Source organism: Xiphophorus maculatus, chromosome 22 (assembly GCF_002775205.1).
Source record: "Xiphophorus maculatus strain JP 163 A chromosome 22, X_maculatus-5.0-male, whole genome shotgun sequence".
NCBI classification, from domain to species: domain Eukaryota; kingdom Metazoa; phylum Chordata; class Actinopteri; order Cyprinodontiformes; family Poeciliidae; genus Xiphophorus; species Xiphophorus maculatus.
In genome coordinates, this window is record NC_036464.1 from 12,744,207 (window position 1) to 12,765,349 (window position 21,143).

General features: G+C 35.6%; 3 protein-coding genes across 4 annotated transcripts; 1 reads left to right on the top strand and 2 right to left on the bottom strand.

Moving 5' to 3' along the window:
* Positions 1-77: 77 nt before the first annotated feature.
* LOC111606557 (sperm flagellar protein 1-like) lies at positions 78-6,621 on the bottom strand. Of its 2 annotated transcripts, none has more exons than XM_023327374.1 (6): positions 6,588-6,621; positions 5,022-5,133; positions 3,563-3,696; positions 1,520-1,592; positions 1,288-1,393; positions 78-928 (listed from the first exon to the last, which is right to left on the bottom strand). In XM_023327374.1, the coding sequence occupies exons 2-6, from the start codon at positions 5,129-5,131 to the stop codon at positions 836-838; spliced, it is 516 nt and encodes a 171-aa protein (XP_023183142.1). In that variant the 5' UTR covers positions 5,132-5,133; positions 6,588-6,621; the 3' UTR covers positions 78-835. The 2 variants fall into 2 exon arrangements, with proteins under 2 accessions (XP_023183142.1, XP_023183141.1); XM_023327373.1 differs by lacking the exon at positions 6,588-6,621 and adding an exon at positions 5,252-6,129.
* Positions 6,591-9,942, top strand: LOC111606683 (erlin-1-like). Its single transcript, XM_023327821.1, has 7 exons — positions 6,591-6,600; positions 7,352-7,477; positions 7,594-7,667; positions 7,842-7,900; positions 8,042-8,133; positions 8,217-8,306; positions 9,100-9,942. Exons 1-7 carry the CDS (start codon positions 6,591-6,593, stop codon positions 9,321-9,323), a joined length of 675 nt encoding a protein of 224 aa, XP_023183589.1. The 3' UTR covers positions 9,324-9,942.
* A 6,570-nt stretch (positions 9,943-16,512) lies between these two features.
* LOC111606554 (sperm flagellar protein 1-like) lies at positions 16,513-21,110 on the bottom strand. The gene is made up of 7 exons (XM_023327370.1): positions 20,958-21,110; positions 20,728-20,839; positions 19,204-19,348; positions 19,061-19,094; positions 17,339-17,411; positions 17,113-17,218; positions 16,513-16,758 (listed from the first exon to the last, which is right to left on the bottom strand). Exons 1-7 carry the CDS (start codon positions 21,082-21,084, stop codon positions 16,642-16,644), a joined length of 714 nt encoding a protein of 237 aa, XP_023183138.1. The 5' UTR covers positions 21,085-21,110; the 3' UTR covers positions 16,513-16,641.
* Between the last annotated feature and the right edge of the window lie 33 nt (positions 21,111-21,143).

Below are 21,143 nucleotides of genomic sequence, written 5' to 3' on the forward strand. Positions count from 1 at the left end.
GTGTTTGTTTCATAGGTTTCTAGGTAACCACTTCTGAACCAAAACAAATTGCTTCTGAATGAAAACAGGAAAAAATAAATAGTTTGGGTGTTTTATTTAAATGGAATACAAATGAAGGCACAATCTTTCCATCACCGTGGTTGCAGACAATTGCGAAGTATAAAATGGGATGTTTATGTAATGTAACAAATGACACCAGAATAATTATTTTAGGACTTTTGCTTACTTTTGCACAACTTATCTGAAAAACAGATATAGAAAACTGATTTAGAGAAAAATGTAAAAAGCCTGCAGTGATCTGGTTGCATATGCATCCTTAAATGCTGCATTGAATCATCCTTTGATTTAACTTCACACACACATAGTTGTGTTTTCATTGTGGGGACGATACATTGACTTCCATTCATTTTCTACAGCCTAACACTTACCTTAACCCTCAACCTAACCATCACAGACTTATAAACCCTAGTCACAAACCATTTCCCCTCATGGGGACCAAGAAAATGTCGCCACAAGGACCAGTGGTCCTCACAACCCCACATTGTAGACAGAAATAGTCACATACGACTAACATACACAAGTGACCACATATAAATATATGGTCACGTGTATGGAAGTCACATAAAAGCTTAAAAGATGAAATGTTATCAAAAACTTGCATCTTGGTGTACAATGTTTTATATCCAAATATGTTTAGAATATAGAATAAAAGGAAGGATGGACATGTATGGTAGTTGTTCTTTAATAATTACATCTTAAAACAAATACCGATGTGGCAAAAGAAAAAAAAAAAATAGCCGGAGGTGACTCACGGACTGGCAAGCATTATTTTAGTTTAATACATCTCTGAAAGACTTGTCAGATGTTCAATGCGCTTGTCCTTCAATTGAATGAGCTCCTCCAACTTGCTCATTTTCACCCAGAGGTTCTAAGTACATGAAAACAGAGAGAGAGAGAAAAAATGTCAGTCTGGAGGTAGGTTACCTAAGGAAAAATGAACTAGAAGGCGAAATTGGAAATGTAGGTCACCATTCTGCTTTCTATGTTCATTTTAAACAGACGTGGAAAAAGATCAACAAAAAGGTTTAAATCCGCTGAGCCGGTGGCGACTCAGACTGCTGCTGACACAGGGTGTGACACATCACACACACATGCCCGCCTCCACACACTTGTGCAGCAACATGAGCAAGCTTCCCCTCACACAGAGCATTATAAAGGAAGATGGATGTTTTTGCAGATGTTTCACCAGTCAGAAGTTTGAATTGAAATGAGCTTTCAGGAGTGTACCCTCAGAATATCCTGAAGTTCCTCAATCTGAAGTTCTTTTTCCAGTATGACTTGCCGGGTTGCTGAAAGGCTCATCTCTGTGAAATATATCACTTGATGCGGTTCCCTTTGTGATAGAAAAATGAACAAGTCAAATGTTGGTTTATTCTAATCATCATCACAAATAGAGCAACAGATTTTTTTAAAAACAAAAAACTTCTAGGTTCAATTCAAAGTAACAGTTTTCCCATACACTGTTGGCTCTGTAATCTTCATCTTTTCCAGTTGAGCCACAATTTCTGCCTCGGCCTGTTGAATTTCTACATCTAACAAAAAATAAGCACACAACAAAAGCAAAGAAATCTTAAGAGATTCAATCTAACAAATCTGGTGAACATAATAACTGAAAGTAAAGAGGTTAGCAAATAAATGAGGAATACAAAAGGAAACAGACAATGTCAGATAAGAGGACAGAGAGAGAAAATCTGTCTTTCAGTCAACAGTGCTGAGCTCTCACTGCTTGATAAGGACCATCTGGATGATAGGAGCTGATAAAGAGACCCGAGCTCCCCTTGCTGATAGAGGATGGGTGCAGATGAAAGTGATAAACGAGAGAGTATTAAAGGGAGGGGGCAGTGGTCTGAGGTCAGCTTCACAGAGTGAGCTTACTGGGGCAAACCGTGTGTGCCCCACATGGTTTGCCCCAATTCACACCATCATGTTGTGGCGTTTTCTAATCAGACTTTGGTCTGGTGTCTTCAAAGGAGGCAGCTGCTATATGAGGGGGGCTGTCAGGACGAACAGTGATCTCAGGATTGGCAAGACAATAGATTTAAAAATCACGGTAGAGCTAGAAACAGCAGTGATGGAAGTTGGTAAAGAGTTTGTAGAAACACAGAAAGGCCATTTGAAAAACGGATTGTACTGATTGGTCAGCTCAACATAAAAACCTCTTAAAATTTATATTTTTCTTAATCTTGATTATTTGTTTTCATATCTGTTATTTTTAAATCATGTTTCCCTTTTCTTTCCATATTTTTCATTAATCCCAGATTTTTTTCTAGGAAATGTTTTCTTGTTTCAAAACTTTTTCTTACTTTATTTCACAGGGTGGTATGTGATCACTAGTGACAACAGACTAGTGGGGACCTGATTGTTTTATCAGAATATTAAGCTGAGTGGTTTTATTTGAATTGTCATGTAAAATATAGACACTAGAAATCCACAGTGTGTTTAGTTTTTATACTGGAAGTTTTCCTTTTAATGACCCAGTGGGTCATAATATGGTCTTTTTTACATATTTTATTTCCACTTGAGTTTATAAAATAACATTCTAACAATTTTAGCAATTTATTCTGACAATGTCCAAACAAATGTTGAGCAGGCACCTCCTAAGTCAAAGTAAAAGCAAAAATGTTTTATTTTGTTCAGGTCCAGCTACATTCTCTCTCAGGTACCGTTTATCATTTTCTCTTCTCAGATGTCAAACCCCCCGGCGTGACTTTTGATGGGGGTTTTAAATTTGATAAGTAGGTGGCCTCTGTCATTATGTCAAGCTTTTACCAACTCAGACTCAGGTTATCTCTCTCTCAAAGATCTGGAGAGAGTATACCATGCTTTTACATCTTTAGATCCTGAAAACATACAATGAAGTATATGTTACTGATGTTTAAAAGGAGCAGATAAGATATATATTATTCTGAATATTTATATTTTAAAAATGTCTTGTTAGTTTAAAACCTGTAAAACAAGTTTGTAAAACAAGCCTGAGTTGGACTCCAAATAATATTATTCTCTACTTGATATATTTTTAAAAGTATTTTTTTTCTACTTCATTTATCCACATCATTTGTGAAGAGTAAACACTCCTTTTAACGACCATAGCTTTGTTTACAGTTGTAAAGTTTGCATTTATTGACTTGTTCAGCCATTTGGTCAACTTCCATTGCTTTTACAACAGCTCTATAAATAAACTTTGAGTCAAGCTGAGTATAGCACCACATTAGAAAGTCTAAAATTACACTTTTCAGACCAAAAAGACAAAAATAGAAACATTTTGGGCATTGTCATCTAACATTTTCCACAACATACCCCATTAAAGTTTTAAATCCTGCATATATGGCAGGAAGTCAGCAGAGTCATCACACTTTACTTGAAATCAGCACATTAGCATGTGTAATTACATTTTTGTCATCAACCTTATGATAGTTTTGTAATTTTTCTTCATCTCTGTCTTGTGATGAATTGCTACCTTGAAAACCACATTAATGATGCAATAGAAGATTTAAGATAGTACCTGAAAATGTCAGTTTCTTCTCTAACTTCTCCTTGAGGGAAAACAGCACTTGCAGTATCACACCAGGAGTGCTTGAAACAATCTTCTCCACCATGTCCTCTGAGACATAAAAGTCCAGCTTGGAAAACACCTTCCTGACCATACAGAGAAACATATGTTTCTACTACAGAAAAATAAGTCGAAAGCAAACGGCATGCAATTTACTAATGAGCCCACATGGACAGCTATGTTTACAGTAGGGGCTCATAAATTTGTTCTTGGCTGTGTGTAACTCCAGTTACCAGGATGTGGGTGAGGGAGTGCATGTTGGTGTTTTCTGATGACTTGATGAAAAGGCCCAGAAAAAAAATGTATCTTAATATTTGCATTGCATAGAAAACCAGTCCACTACCTGAAGACCAGTCTTTCTGTCTTTTTTATAATTTGTAAAAATAGGTGAAACTTGTCTGCGACAGACTGCCGCTTTTTCACTTTTGAAGACATTTCTATCAGTTCTTATAAAACATATTTAAAATTTTATATTCATGCCTAAAGTGGAGCAATGAACAATTTAATCTATGATCAATAAATGTCATGAACTGGTGTGGTGAAGGGCAGCGAAGCAGACGCAGCAGACCCAGGATGAGATGATTATGGTGATTTAATGGTGAAAATAGGCTCAAACAATATCCAAAGTCCACAAAAGCTGGCAGCGCAGTTGAGCGGAATGCTAGGGCGCAGCACTGGTAGCAACAGGCATGGACAGGACACATAGACAAGGACCCGACAACACACAGAGACACAGGTGAGACTAAATACACAGGAGGTAATTGGGCAACGAGAAACACCTGGGAGCAATCAAGGGGAAGACAGGACAACACGGAGACTCAGAGACACAGGAAACTCAAAATAAACACACAGAAAAACACGGAACATGACAATAAATTCCGGCTTCATATAAATGACAAAGCCCCATTTGTTTTATCCACTGGTCCCCAGGCTGTGTTTTTCTTTTTTAAATTACTAGTTGTTTGGAAAAATCTTTTTTGTCCTGCAATGACAAGCCTGAAGCTGCTGGATATTCTAAAAGCTAATGGGACACTATAACTGTGTGCTTTGGTTAGTATGGGAAGATTTTGCTTTTCAGCATCAAACACACCACATATGTTTCAACATAACAAGAATAAATGATGGGTAATCTATGGTGCTGAGGGCCAATTGTTCTGTGAACTTTGTCACCATGAATAGAACCATAAACATGGAAACATCAGTTTTTAATACTAATCTTGAGGTCAATATTAATAAACTAAAACTTGCTATTATTGGGTATTTTTACAATATAATGATACAAGATTATTACTACTACTACTAGTACAAATTTTATTTTAGTCATACCTTCATCGGGGCCCTGATAGACAAATACCAGAAATAATTCCCATGAATCAGATGTAATAAAATACAAAGCTGCGGATCGTCTTACTTGTTGAGAAGTTTCCAGTTGTTGCGTTTCTGCTGCGTCTTGCAGGAAGTAATATAGTTGTGAATGTCAACAATCCTTGGGAAATAATGCTTAACAATCTCCGCAACCATCACTGCAGGAGGGTCCAGCATGTAGATACACAGAGTACCCAAGTCAATAAAAACACAAACTGACACATACAAACTGAATAAACAATCGGCTAGCAGTTACAGACACAAGACAAGATCTACCTCCATCACTGAAGTCCCTGCTGACGTTTTTTTTTGGCCTGGAGAAAGGTATTTTATCTATCCAGGTAAGCGTATCCCGCTCTTCCTTCTCACTAAGTAAACGATCCATTCCCAGAACCATACACATCTCTGAGCGTAAAACAATTAGCTCTGTCTGGTAATGTGTTTGTTTCATAGATTGCTAGGTAACCACTTTTGAACCCAAACAAATGGCTTCTGAATGAAAACACGAAGGAATAAATAGTTTGAGTGATTTATTTAAACGGAATACAAATGAAGGCACAATCTTTCCATCACTGTGGTTGCAGATATTTGCGAGATATATTTAAGAATTACAATCATGACGCAAGATACATCTGTTAATTTTGATTAAAAAAAATAAAAAGAACCTGAAATTATAATGAAAAGCTACACAATGGATAAAGAGCCAATCATAGTGCTGAATGGTGCACTACAGAGCAGCTTGTGGAGCTATAACGCCTCTGCTACTGATGCTGTAATATAAAACCCACATGATAGACACAAATACCAGGATGAAATATCAAAAAAAGATCATAAAACACAAGTAAAAATAAAACAAAAGGGAAAAACAGTTTAAAGTAATGCACAAAAAACACTTAGCATTCATTGGGTAGCCACACGACAACCACTCAGTAATAAAAACATAAATAGACATTAAAGTGACCATTTGAAATATAAAACAACCATAAAAGCCCACAAACAGTTCTTTGTAACATTTCCTCTTAGTTTAGGTCAGGTTAGATCATGTACCAGAAATGCAGTCATGTACATGAAACATGAGGAATCTGATCATTTATTTCCTTGTACATACATGTTTTTTTAATCCTATAACATCCCTCATTATCTCCAGAGATGGTTTCAACAGAATTTTGATCTTTTGTTCTCTAACTATCCAGATTAACATCTTATAGTTAGTTAGCTAGTTTTAATTACCATAATAAAATAAGAAAATGTAGGGAAAACATAAATGTATAAACAACCAAACTAATTAATTAATCTCATATGGAGACATGTAAAATTAAGTATTTTCATGTTGCAGGATGTCCTGAGAGTCCATTCTTCACTTTCAATTGGACGCACTGACCAATGTGCCACAGCTGCTCAGTGAAATCTGCCCCCCCTGTCACTTTCATTTAGCAGAGACAAGCTGTGACAGAATTCAGCGCCAGGTCAAACTCTCTCTGTCTCTCTCTTGCTCTCTGTAAAGTGTTGCATAATTTTCTGCTGCTTATTAAGCCAAGCCAAAATAAGTACTTTGTCCTATAATTCAAGTTTACCAAATAAAATGCCAACAGCAAACAGGAAATGGACATACCTCATGGTTGGAGGTAGTTGAAACTTGGGTACCCCAAAAGAATTGTGCCATTTTTATTTTTTTTACGAGTATCTTCTATTGTTTTGATGCGAAAAAGTAAGCACAATTACCAACATGTTTTAGTTGCATTACAAAAACAGTCACATTAACAAACGAAGCATTCATACGGTCGTCAAAGTGGCCTCTCAATTATTTGATTATTCAGAATTTTTATTTTATTTTATTTCATTATTTTTTTCGTTTTCGGGGTCAGTTTGAAACACAAAAGTTTCTTGGTTATAGCATTCAGTTGTTTAATACAGTCACATTCCTGAAATACCTTGTTATTTTGTCGCCATCTTGTGGTGTAAAATCAAAACGCCTGACTGACGCAATGAAGGAAAATCATGATTGAAGAAAAAGCTAATAAATACATAAATAAACTGGTCATGAAACAAGATATTTCAGGAGGTCCACAAACCAGATGTAAATAGAGAATGCAAAATAAGATTTTGTTTGCATCCTATTTATAATTGTGAATTTGTGTTAAATTATGGATTCAGAAAGCAGCAAAAACCACGTGATGTTTTACCATATTTTCATTTTGTCTGGTGTTACAAAAGACATAACTTTCTAAAAGATAAGAAACAAAAGCTGACTGTTCTGGATTGTAGAAATTTAGACAACATTTCCACGTAACATTCATGTGACTGAATGAAAAGCAGTTTTGTTCCCAGTTCTGATATTAATTTGACCATTTTTAGTGGTGTGAATCTGTGTTTCAGTGGTGGATATTGTTAGGAACTACACAGCCGATTATGACAAAACTCTAATTTTTAACAAGATTCACCATGAACTGAACCAGTTCTGCAGCGTGCACACTCTGCAGGAGGTCTACATTGAGTTGTTTGGTAAGAAATTGGCTTTGATTTAATGTAGTTTTTAGTTGTTGTTGTTTTTTTCTTCCTAACTCCTTCATGTGGTATTGATTGCATGTTGACACAATTTGCCTTTTTGTGTCTCACAGATATTATAGATGAGAATCTGAAGACTGCATTACAGAAAGATCTTAATGCGATGGCACCTGGACTAACAATTCAGGTATTTAAAACAAAAAACGCTTTACTTGAATTGTGATTTCTTCATTTCTCTACTTCATGACACAAAGTTGGTAAATGATTAATCATTGAACTTTGACTATACTATAAAAATAACCAATTTTCTATCAGAGGATATTGTTTTTCTTTCCTCTTTACATACACTTGTTGGTTAAAGGCAGTCCGTGTTACCAAGCCAAAGATCCCAGAATCTATCAGGAGAAACTTTGAACTCATGTGAGTTTATAATAATTTAGTGCACATTTTTTTTTAGTAAATACTGTTATTTATTTTTAACTCATCCTCTCAGATGAATGATGGCAAAACACTTTCCAAAACTTTTTTTTTCTTTTGTTTTTGTTTTGTGTGCATGTACAGGGAGGCTGAAAAGACCCGCCTGTTAATAACAGCACAGACTCAGAAAGTGGTAGAAAAAGAAGCAGAGACCGAAAGGAAGAAAGCCATTATTGGTAAATCTGTTGTTTTACTGTAGATGAATCTGCTAATGTCTTGTTGCAGAGTTACCTGTTTTCTTCCCTGTTTTACCCAACAGAGGCTCAAAAGGTTGCTCAAGTAGCAGAGATCCAGTACAAGCAGAAAGTCATGGAGAAAGAGACGGAGAAGAAGATTTCTGAAATAGAAGGTTAGCATCGCGTGATGAGATCTTCAGAAGTTTCTTTGACGTCTTCGATGGTTTTAAAAAGGTTTCTCTGTTTTAGATACTTCAAAAAAAAAAAACTGATTCAATCATGGATACATTCCAATTGATGGGCTTTGCTTCACAATCATCTTAAGACTGATTATCCCTGATGCTTCTCCACTTTTTTCTACTTTTTCCTTCCACTCAACTCTCCAGTCACATGCCTGCATACAGTCAGGGTTAGGCCTTAACATTCCTGTTAAAAAATAATACCAATAATAATTTTTTATTGATCTCAAGTACTTTTCTACTGAGACTGAATTTTGCATTTTTATTAGTTGTGAGCCATAACCATAAAAAATAATACATGCTTTAAATATATCATTATGTGTGAAGAAAATGTATCTTTTCTATTTCTTTTTATCAAATTAAGTTTAATTTTTAATTAAATAAATTAATGAAAGACTTATTTGACTTGTCAATAAGCACAAAGCTGCTGTGCGGACAGGATTCAGTTTATACCATCTGACTGACAGAATATTTAAAGACTGAATATTATATTTGATAAATGAGGCCAGATGGCAATTTATAGAATAAACCCTTCACATCCTCCTCCTACCTTTTTTATCCTCTAGAAATGTAACGTTTTGATTACCCATAAATTTATCCTCCTCAGCTGAGTCAGATCCTGAACCTGTTATTAACTCCTCCCACCCTCTCAAGTTGTTCCAACACCTGTATTGGGTTTATTTTCAGCCATGTCGTGCTAAGAGACACGCTAGTATTTTCATGAGATGATATGCATTAATAATAAGCTGTTTTTCTTCTAAATCTTTGCAGCTGAAATTGACACCGGAATACCTGGAGCTCATGAAGTACCAGGCCATAGCGGCCAACAGTAAGATCTACTTTGGCCAGGACATTCCTAACATGTTTGTGGAGGGGACGAACGGCGCCACTAAACCCGTGCCCTCGCCTATTTTACACAACGCTGAACCAGAACTGCCTAAAGCCAAGTAAAAGTCCCAGTGAGTCCACAGCTGAGCCTCTGCACAGGGCAGGACGACCTGATGCAAAGCGGTCTTGTCACTGAACATGTGTTGCTTTGCCGCTAGTTTGGTGAACAGCACACTTCAGTCTTAAATCTACATGGCAAAGAGACAGAAAGCGAAAAGTAAAAGTTTGGGATACAGTGTGAGTCTTACTAGGAAAGAGAACGATGCCGTCTTTATGTCTGGGAAGGTGACAGAAAGTACTTACACCTGCTTTTTTTTTTCCTATTTTAATTTTTTTTTTTTTTTTTAATCAGTGCAGCGTTTAACTTTGCTTTTGGAGCCATTTTCATTACATATGTGCAGCAGCTGTGATTTGTGATCGCCATGAGTTACTGGTTTTCCAACCTCTGGTTTAGCTACATTGAAACTTAACTGGTGACACTAATTAAGTTGATGGAGACGGTTTCTAAGTAATTAAAATCATCTGTGCCATTTGTTTTCTTTTAACAAGTTAGTGGTTGGCTGTGCTCTCTTAATCCACGCCTGAGAACCAATTGATTAACGCCTCATGTCCCATGCTGCTCATGGTGAAGTTTTGACACTTAGTCTGGTTGAATGCAGATGTTTCAACATTAAAGATACAATAAAAATAATCCCAGCTGTTAATCTTCCTTTGACTCAGAGATCTTGAAGCTTTGTGGAGGAGAGTAGTGGATAGATCAGATTGTTGGCTGTTTGCTTTATTTTTATGGATGATTTTTTTTGTAATCTGTTGGTTTGCTGACTTTCTGTGACACTTACTGTGAAGGAAAAGGGACATAACTCATATTTTTTGTCTTATGAAACTAAATTAAGATGCTTAACAGGGAGTAAATCAGTAGAGGTGTGGGAATTTGTTTTGTCAGGATGTCGGCATGCTTGTTTGGTTTTGATTAACAGGGCTATGCATGTTTTATTTTCTTTTGTTGTTTTTTTAATTCAGATAAATAGAACCCATGATTTTCTCCTTATACAGCTTGTTCAGATATAATTAAATGTAAATTCTCAGGACTTTTTATTTTATTCTAATCATTGTTTGATTTATTATTGAGCAATGCTTTGCTTTACGTAATAAAAGAAAAAGTAAAACAAAAAATTGTATTCAAGCCTAAACTGAACGACTGATGGTGAATGTTTGATTGCACCTAACACCTTTTTGTATGCAGTCAACTCACAGTAGCTGTCTATATTGTGAGGATAAGGTTTTGTTGAGGTTGAATTAATTGCGTAAATCTTCCAATTTTGTCATTGTTTACTTTCTCTGCTCTTAAAACTTGACTGGAAACTTCTGATAATTTGCTGATGATTGTAATGTTGATGGGTTTTCAGGGTCTAATGGCAACACACAGCTCCTGATTAGTAATAAGCTGTTAAACATACAGTTGTGCACAAAATATCAGCAGTGGGATAAAAACGGAACGTTTTTAACCTTAACTTTGCTTTCCATTCATCGGAATTATTATTTTTGTTCTCGCTGGAATAATATTTAGTTGTTTATCACTGTTCCTAAGTGCTTCACATCTGTAGCATGGAGTCTACTTTTGGTTCCTTTGAACGCAGCTCGCAGTGGACACTACTAATGCTCGTTTACCTGACCTCTACGCTCTGCATTGCTTTGGTGACGGGTTCAAATGTTGATGCAAAAGGAGGGGTATGATTCACTTATGAAATTTAATTTTTTTGTTAATATTTTGTACAATCTGTGAAATTGAAACATTGTCTTGTTTTGCATTTTTATGCAAAAATGTTTTTCAGTTTTGACAATGTTCTTATGTAAAAAAAAAAATAATAATAATAAAACCTATTTTGGTACCTCTCCTGTCTGGTTTGATGTGTGAGTGTGTGTGGGTTGGTTGATGGGTGGGTGGTCAGGGTGTAGTTCTCCTCAGTGCCAGCAGATGGCGAGTTTACAGTGTGCTGAACAAAGGCAGCCTGCCTTATACATGTTGCTTAAAAAAGGAAAGATTTAGCAAATAGAGGAAGTTGGTGAGAAACAGTCCAACTTCGGGTTTGCTGTATGAAAAATATGCAATTAATGGAAGGATGCAGAAGTTGAATATGATTGAGAAATAAACACTGAAACTTCATAACCTATTTAAGATCAGAAGCACAAATGGACAAAACCGTGATTTATTCTATAATTTTTTTTGTCCAATTTCTCTCGGTTCTGCATGTTGTCTGGATGGATTTTATGGTAAAATAAGTGACCAAGCCTGTAACATTAGCTGACTTCAATTTGTGTCATTGGCCAGGAAATCCTGTTTAAAACACTAAAAAGTCTTTATTTTGAGATCTTTAGTAGTTCTTCAAGCATTTTAAATGTTTGCAGATTCTTAGCTCCTTTTTGATCCTGTTTCATTTTCCTACATCAGCTTCTTTGGAATCTAGTTATTGGTTTTAAATAGTTCGTTTCAAAGCTTTCACAGAGGCACAGTGCATTCCTATTACTTTAACTAAACCTGTAAAATACCAGAGATGAGAGTTTGATCATAAATTAGCATCTGACATCACAATTCTTTAAAAAGCTGTCAAATAACGGCTTGGTGAGCAATGTGTCCCCACGAATTTGTGGAGGACAAAAAGCGAAGAACATGAGTATTAACAGTGTCTGACAGTCACGTTTTAAGGAGCTGTAAATAAAAACTGACTCATCCTTTAAAGTGTGGCGTTTGTTTTATTTTTTAAGCATCTGTACATTTGAGATGCATCAGGGGAGAAAAACAGCTTAGCCATAAATAATTTTCACAAAGACTAAATGGGACAAATCTCTGACTCATCTACAATAAAACACGTAGATAAAATATCCCTAGGTGTTATTGATTGCTGCTGCATTATCTAGAAAAAACTATGACCTTATGCAGTTTATGCACATATAAACCGCAAAAAGGTTTAAATGTGCATAAACGGCTTACACACCTCTGTCAAAATGGGACGTTTATGTAATGTAACAAATGACACCAGAATAACTATTTTAGGACTTTTCCTTACTCTGAATGTGACATACACCCTGCGCAAGTTATCTGAAAAACAGATATAGAAAACTGATATAGAGAAAAATGTAAAAAGGCTGCAGTGATCTGGTTGCATATGCATCCTTAAATGCTGCATTGAATCATCCTTTGATTTAACTTCACACACACACATAGTTGTGTTTTCATTGTGGGGACGATACATTGACTTCCATTCATTTTCTACAGCCTAACTTTGACCTTAACCCTCAACCTAACCATCACAGACTCATAAACCCTAGTCACAAACCATTTCCCCTCATGGGGACCAAGAAAATGTCGCCACAAGGACCAGTGGTCCTCACAACCCCACATTGTAGACAGAAAGAGTCACATACGACTAACATACACACGTGACCACATATAAATATATGGTCACGTGTATGGAAGTCACATAAAAGCTTAAAAGATGAAATGTTATCAAAAACTTGCATCTTGGTGTACAATGTTTTATATCCACTGAAATTTAACTGTCACACTGTACACTTTACTGTGACTCATCATGTATAGATATATTTCATAAAACAGGCATAAGTATTTTGAACAGCTTGATGAGTGATGGCTTCCTCTCAGGCCCTCTGGAGGTCTCTGGCATCCTTTAACAATCAAATCATGAGTTCTTGCTTCCTCAGGGATTGTGGTTAACTCTTGTTTGACCCATATTTATTTTTTTCCTGAGAGAAATCCAGTCTGTAAGTGGAGTAAATATGAATAAACTTCCTTTTTGGTTCACTGCTCCACTGAAGGTTTGTTTGTTTATCCGGCAGGCTGTGCTAATTCATTTGGGTGGTCTACTTATTTGATATCTGTGTTTTTCTCTCAGGGCTGTGAGGGCTTGTTTCAGCTTCCTGTCTGACCTGTCACTTTTCTTTCCTTCCTTTTGTCCCAATTCTACCCAAGTCATATCCTATAAGATACAACAAACCTTGGCACTTTCCAGCATGCCCATCCCCAGTTACATGAGGGTGGGGCCCCTCATCTCAGACCAAATCCGGCCCTGAGAAAGCAGTGTGATACCAGTGTGAATCATCCGCAGTAAACTGCACTTTCAATGGTTGCTCTGTTCTGCTGATTTTTCTCACATTCTTCTCCTGTGTGTGTTGTTGCTTTTTCCCAGGATCCCTCACTGATCGAGCTCCTTTTTTGTTTCTGTGATAATTATCAAAACATTACTCAAGACTGCTCTATAATTTACTTTTGTGTGTGTGGCTGATTCTTATCTAAGCCCCCTCCTTACTCTAAACCACTGTGAAATTGCGTATGCCTTCTTTTGGGAAAATGATATCAATTCATACAAACCAAGTATTGAAACCTGGAAAACCTGATTAAAGCTACTAGTTCACCTTTTCTCAACCAGTCAAACTAACTGTAGCTACAATCTAAATTTGTCAGATTTAGAATATGACCTGGTAAGATTATTTTGTTTTGAAATGTTATTTAATCAAGATCAAATCCATCCTCCCAAAAAAATACAAACCTCTAAGTACATGTGTCTCTGGTGACATCAGATCAGAGATCTTCTGTGAATATCCATTTGTACATTTGTATTTTTCAAGTTTTTTTGTTTTGTTTGTTTGTTAGTTTTTTGGGGGGTGCATGTTTTGAATCAAATTCTCTGTTCAGACGTGTTTACTTGCTTTCTGTACAGTTGCAGCAACACCTTAGTAATATGTGAAAATACTTAATGGATTCTTTTAGAACATTTGGCAGATGATAAATACATATCTTGTATTTATGTATTTATCATGATATGTATTAATACATATCATGTATTTATCGGTATATATTTGTATGTACTGCAACTTCAAAACTGCTTAAATTCTCATAATATTTGCATAGAAAAGCGTAACATTACCCTTCCCTCACTCGTTTCTGCTCACCGATTGTCAGCTGGCTGTTAACAAAACTACTGCACTTTTCTTCACTTCTAAGAAAAAGCTGACTTAAAATATTTCTAGTCATGAAACAATTATATTGTGGAAACTAAAGGAGCACAACTGATCACTTTTATGAAAATATCATTTTAAAATTGCAATTACCGAGCCACATGAGTGGGTGTATAAGCAGCCACCTGCACGATTGTGAATCACAAAGCCAGCAATATTATTCAACCAGATATTATCAGCTTGTGATTCTGGTGTTCCTTACGGGGGTAACAATATTACCCCTGTATCAAGGTGTTCCTTGATACACTAAGGTGTATCAAGTTGAGGGTGTTTATTCTCTTTTCTTGAGTCTGTATCAAAAACTTCAATGGTGTATATATGTTATATAATTTTATCAGTAGTGGGAATATTTCTTCTGTTTCTGTTGCAAATAAAAGCACTTCTATCATGATTTTCTTTATATTTTAAACTTTTGTATAGCTAGCATACAAAAAATTGCTATTTATTTTTTGTTTTTACTTCAGAACGTAGGAGAATCTCCAGCGGACCCTCGTGTGGTGTTTACTAATACTAGCAAATAAGACTGATTATTATAAGCTTTCTGTAATGACACTGATTCAAACACACACAAATCAGAACTAATAGTTATGTATTTAAATAACTATCTTACATAAATAGTTCAATGGTTTATCATGGTATGATATTTCATATTCCACAGTGAAGCTCAGGACTTTCCAGTATAATGTTAATCGGATAAAATCCATCAGAAAAAAAGATAAACCATATTTTTTAATTGAAAGAACTGTTTGTTTTTAGACTGCAGGATGAGAAACACTTGACCATATTTGGTCATCTCTGATCATTGAACTGATTCATTCTGAAAGGTCATCACTGAAGTGTAAAAAGGACGTCAATAAGAATTGTGTTCTATCTATGGATCATTTTCACACTTAGATACTGTTTTCTTGAAAATGTCAGTTTAAATAGAAAATGACTCATACAAACCTACAGCTGCAAATAGTTTGTTTTCCTGTCAAAGGTTCAAGAGCCGCTTGCTCACACATCCAGGGGGAAATTACATAGAAACAAATTACTGCAAGACCTGTAATATGAAGATATTTTTTAATTGCATTGTTGAACATGCACAAAAATGTACAGTTTTGAAAAAGTGATCCGACTCAGTTGCACATACCTTAGATCGTGAGTCTGATTTGCCTTTTTCTAATAACTGCACAATATTTCTGCTATAAATTGCTACACCTGAATTTCAACTGTGTCCTAAAGATATTCAAGATCAAATGAGACACAACGTCATTCACATCTATCAATCTGGAAAAGATTGCTTTGACTCTTCATAATAAGGACCGCCATAAACAAATGGAGAAAACATAGAGAGTAGTGAACTTTCTGAAGACTGATCAGGAGCTCACGAAACAACACATAATTACATCTAAAGCACTGAAGGCCTTATTTGCCTGACTCAAGCTCAGTGTGCATAATTTAACGATAAGATAAAAACTGAAAAAATGGCTTTTATGGGAGATTCCCAAGGCCAAAACCACTGCTGACCAAGAAGAACAGGAAGGCCTGACTCAGTTTCTCAAAAAACATCTACATTTCCATGAAAAAGAACAGATGATACTTTCAATCAGAAAATCTTGAGGGAGAATGTCCAGCCATCAGTTTGTGACCATTAGCTTAAGCAAATCAGTGGTATGCACAATGGTCCAAAGCTGATCAGAAAGTCTTAGTTTGAATGGCACAAAAACATTCAGACAAAATCAAAATGTAGGATTTGAAGTTGCCTAGTCAAAGCTCAGACTTAAATCTGGTGGAGATGCTGTGGCAAGACCTTTTGGAAATTGGACCTTTCAGAAAAAATAGAGTTATTCTAATTGACCTTGAATTGAGCTTTCATGTCCAAAGCTCTCAATAATGCAGAATTAATGGGACTGCAGCAACATAATATGACTAATTGCCAATTACAAAAAAAGTTTTTGTATTTTAATTTTAGGACAACTAGTCAGATTATTTGGATATTTTTTTCTTTAAGAAATTACATAATTATTTGGAAACTTCATTTTGGATTTCCTAAGGTTGTGGTTGTCTCATACTGAATGTTTTTTTAAATGGTAATGGGAAGAAAAGGAATGAAAATAAAGAAATTTATAATAGGGCAAATGATTTTTGCATATATCTATTAACTTGTATATTTTCAAAATATAGTTTATCAAAATTTAGAGCCAAAGGTGTTTAAAATAATATAGAATAAAACAAAGGATGGTCATGCAGTTGTTCTTTATTAATTACATTTTAAAACAAATTAATTAACGTATTGATACTCCCTCATCTTCAGTATTTTTAGTATATATTCCAGAAAAAATAAAATTTAGTGACTGTGAGTTCCTTTTTAACCAGGTAGCAATAGTTTAGTTTTGTACACCTCTGGAAGACTTGTCAGATGTTCAATGCGCTTGTCCTTCAATTGAACGAGCTCCTCCAACTTGTTCACTTTCACCTGAAGGATCTAAATACAAGAAAACAGAGAGAGAGAAAAAATGTCAATGTGGAGGTAGTTTAGCTAAAGAGGCATGAACCAGAAGGAGAAATTGGAAATGTAGGTCATCATTCTGCTTGTTTTTTTTCCTTTATAAACAGATGTGGCAAAAGAAAAAAAAGGTTTATATCCGCTGAGCCAGTGGTGACTCATGGACTGATGCTGACACAGGGTGTGACACATCACACACACACACACACACACACTTGTGCAGCAACATGAGCAAGCTTCCCCTCCCAAAGAGCATTATAAAGGGAGATGGATGTTTTTGCAGATGTTTCACCAGTCAGCAGTTTGAATTGAAGTGAACTTGTATGAGTGTACCTTCAGAATATCCTGAAGTTCCTGGATCTGAAGTTCTTTTTCCAGTATGACTTGCCGCAATGTTAAAAGGCTCATCTCTGGGAAAAACATCAGTTGCTGCGGTTTCCTTTGTGATATAAAAATGAGCAAGTCAAACGGTGCTTTATCCTAATTGTCATCATAAGTGGAGCAACTGATTTTAAAAAAACAAAAACTTTTAGGTTCAATTCAAAGTGTTTTCCCATACACTGTTGGCTCTGTAATCTTCATCTTTGCCAGTTGAGCCACAATTCCTGCTTCGGCCTGTTGAATTTCTACATCTAACAAAATAAACACACAACAAAAGCAAAGAAACCTTAAGAGATTCAATCTAACAAATCTGGTGAGCATAATAACTGAAAGTAAAGAGGTTAGCAAATAAATGAGGAATACAAAAGGAAACAGACAATGTCAGATAAGAGGACAGAGAGAGAAAATCTGTCTTTCAGTCAACAGTGCTGAGCTCTCACTGCTTGATAAGGACCATCTGGATGATAGGAGTTGATAAAGAGACCCGAGCTCCCCTTGCTGATAGAGGATGGGTGCAGATGAAAGTGATAAACGAGAGAGTATTAAAGGGAGGGGGCAGTGGTCTGAGGTCAGCTTCACAGAGTGAGCTTACTGGGGCAAACCGTGTGTGCCCCACATGGTTTGCCCCAATTCACACCATCATGTTGTGGCGTTTTCTAATCAGACTTTGGTCTGGTGTCTTCAAAGGAGGCAGCTGCTATATGAGGGGGGCTGTCAGGACGAACAGTGATCTCAGGATTGGCAAGACAATAGATTTAAAAATCACGGTAGAGCTAGAAACAGCAGTGATGGAAGTTGGTAAAGAGTTTGTAGAAACACAGAAAGGCCATTTGAAAAACGGATTGTACTGATTGGTCAGCTCAACATAAAAACCTCTTAAAATTTATATTTTTCTTAATCTTGATTATTTGTTTTCATATCTGTTATTTTTAAATCCTGGGTCCCTTTTCTTTCCATAATTTTCATTATTCCCAGATTTTTTTCTAGGAAATGATTTTTCGTTGCAAAACTTTTTCTTACTTTATTTCACAGGGTGGTATGTGATCACTAGTGACAACAGACTAGTGGGGACCTGATTGTTTTATCAGAATATTAAGCTGAGTGGTTTTATTTGAATTGTCATGTAAAATAAAGACACTAGAAATCCACAGTGTGTTTAGTTTTTATACTGGAAGTTTTCCTTTTTATGACCCAGTGGGTCATAATATGGTCTTTTTTACATATTTTATTTCCACTTGAGTTTATAAAATAACATTCTAACAATTTTAGCAAAAGGAACAGATAAAATATATATTATTCTGAATATTTATATTTAAAAAATGTCTTGTTAGTTTAACACCTGTAAAACAAGATTTTAAGCCTGAGTTGGACTCCAAATAATATTATTCTTTACTTGATATATTTTTAAAAGTAAATTTGCTTATTTTCAAATTAATTTATCCAAATCATTTCTGAAGAGTAAACACTGCTTGCAACAATCATAGCTTTGTTTGCAGTTGTAAAGTTTGCATTTATTGACTTGTTCAGCCATTTGGTCAACTTCCATTGCTTTTACAACAGCTCTATAAATAAACGTTGAGTCAAGCTGAGTATAGCACCACATTAGAAAGTCTAAAATTACACTTTTCAGACCAAAAAGACAAAATTAGAAACATTTTGGGCATTGTCATCTAACATTTTCCACAACATACCCCATTAAAGTTTTAAATCCTGCATATATGGCATTCAGGAAGTCAGCAGAGTCATCACACTTTACTTGAAATCAGCACATTAGCTTGTGTAATTAAATTTTTGTCATCAACCTTATGATAGTTTTGTAATTTTTCCTCATCACTGTCTTGTGATGAATTGCTACCTTGAAAACCACATTAATGATGCAATAGAAGAATTAATATAGTACCTGAAAACAGATTCTCCTGATTCCGAGAGTAATGCTACGTAGGAAGGAGATAAAAAAAAAATAGACCACAAAAATTTATATTCGCTTCCACATTAAAGTTTTTGACAAAATGTGACTTAAAGTTTTTATGTGCAAATACAAACCTGTGTCCTTGTTGCTTGCGCCAGTTTATTCTCTATCTTCTCCTTGAGGAAAAACAGCACTGGCAGTATCACACAAGGAGTGCTTGAAACAATCTTCTCCACCATGTCCTCTGAGACATAAAAGTCCAGCTTGGAAAACACCTTCCTGACCATACAGAGAAACATATGTTTCTACTACAAAAAAATAAGTCGAAAGCAAACGGCATGCAATTTACTAATGAGCCCACATGGACAGCTATGTTTACAGTAGGGGCTCATAAATTTGTTCTTGGCTGTGTGTAACTCCAGTTACCAGGATGTGGGTGAGGGAGTGCATGTTGGTGTTTTCTGATGACTTGATGAAAAGGCCCAGAAAAAATATTTAGCTTAACATTTGCATTGCATAGAAAACCAGTCCACTACCTGAAGACCAGTCTTTCTGTCTTTTTTATAATTTGTAAAAATAAGTAAAACTTGTCTGCGACAGACTGGCGACCTGTCCAGCGTGAACCCCGCCTCTTGCACTGAACGTTATCTGGAGATTGGCACCAGCATCTCCCGACCCCACCAGGTAAAAGGGTGTAAGAAAATGGATGGATAGATGGAGGTAAAACTTGTTTTTTCACTTTTGAAGACATTTCTATCAGCTCTTATAAAACATTTTTAAAATTATATTCATGAGTAATGTTTTGGATTTGATCAGAGTGGCAATGAACAATTTAATCTATGATCAATAAATTCCGGCTTCATATACATGACAAAGCCCCATTTGTTCTAGCCAGTGGCTGAAACAAATGCCTTAACAAACTTAACAAATGTTAAGTTGTCTCCTTAACAAGGAGACAACTTAACATTTCTACTATGGACAGTGAGAAAAATGCAAAGGATTTAAAAATAAATAAATAAATAAAAACAAAGGTGGTTGACTTGGTTTTGTTTTTGTTTGTTTTGTTTTTTTGTTTTGTTTTAAATTACCAGTTGTTTGGAAAAACCTTTTTTGTCCTGCAATGACAAGCCTGAAGCTGCTGGATATTCTAAAAGCTAATGGGACACTATAACTGTGTGCTTTGGTTAGTATGGGAAGATTTTGCTTTTCAGCATCAAACACACCACATATGTTTCAACATAACAAGAATAAATGATGGGTAATCTATGGTGCTGAGGGCCAATTGTTCTGTGAACTTTGTCACCATGAATAGAACCATAAACATGGAAACATCAGTTTTTAATACTAATCTTGAGGTCAATACTAATAAACTTAAACTCGCTATTATTGGGTATTTTTACAATATAATGATCCAAGATTATTATTGTTATTATTATTATTATTAATATATATATATATATATATATATATATATATATATATATATATATATATATATATATATATATATATATATATATATATATATATATATTTATTTATTTATTTTTTACATATTTTATTTTAGTCATACCTTCACCGGGACCCTGACAGAAGAATACCAGAAATAATTCCCAGGAATCAGATGTCATAAAATACAAAGCTGAGGATCGTCTTACTTGTTGATAAGTTTCCAGTTGCTGCGTTTCTGCTGCGTATTGCAGGAAGTAATATAGTTGTGAACGTCAACAATTCTTGGGAAATAATGCTTAACAATCTCCGCAACCATCACTGCAGGAGGGTCCAGCATGTAGATACACAGAGTACCCAAGTCAATAAAAACACAAACTGACACATACAAACTGAATAAACAATCGGCTAGCAGTTACAGACACAAGACAAGATCTACCTCCATCACTGAAGTCCCTGCTGATGTTTTTTTTTGGCCTGGAGAAAGGTATTTTATCTATCCAGGTAAGCGTATCCCGCTCTTCCATATCGCTAAGTAAACGATCCATTCCCAGAACAATACACATCTCTGAGCGTAAAACAATTAGCTCGTTAGCTGTCTGCTATCGTGTTTGTTTTAGAGGTT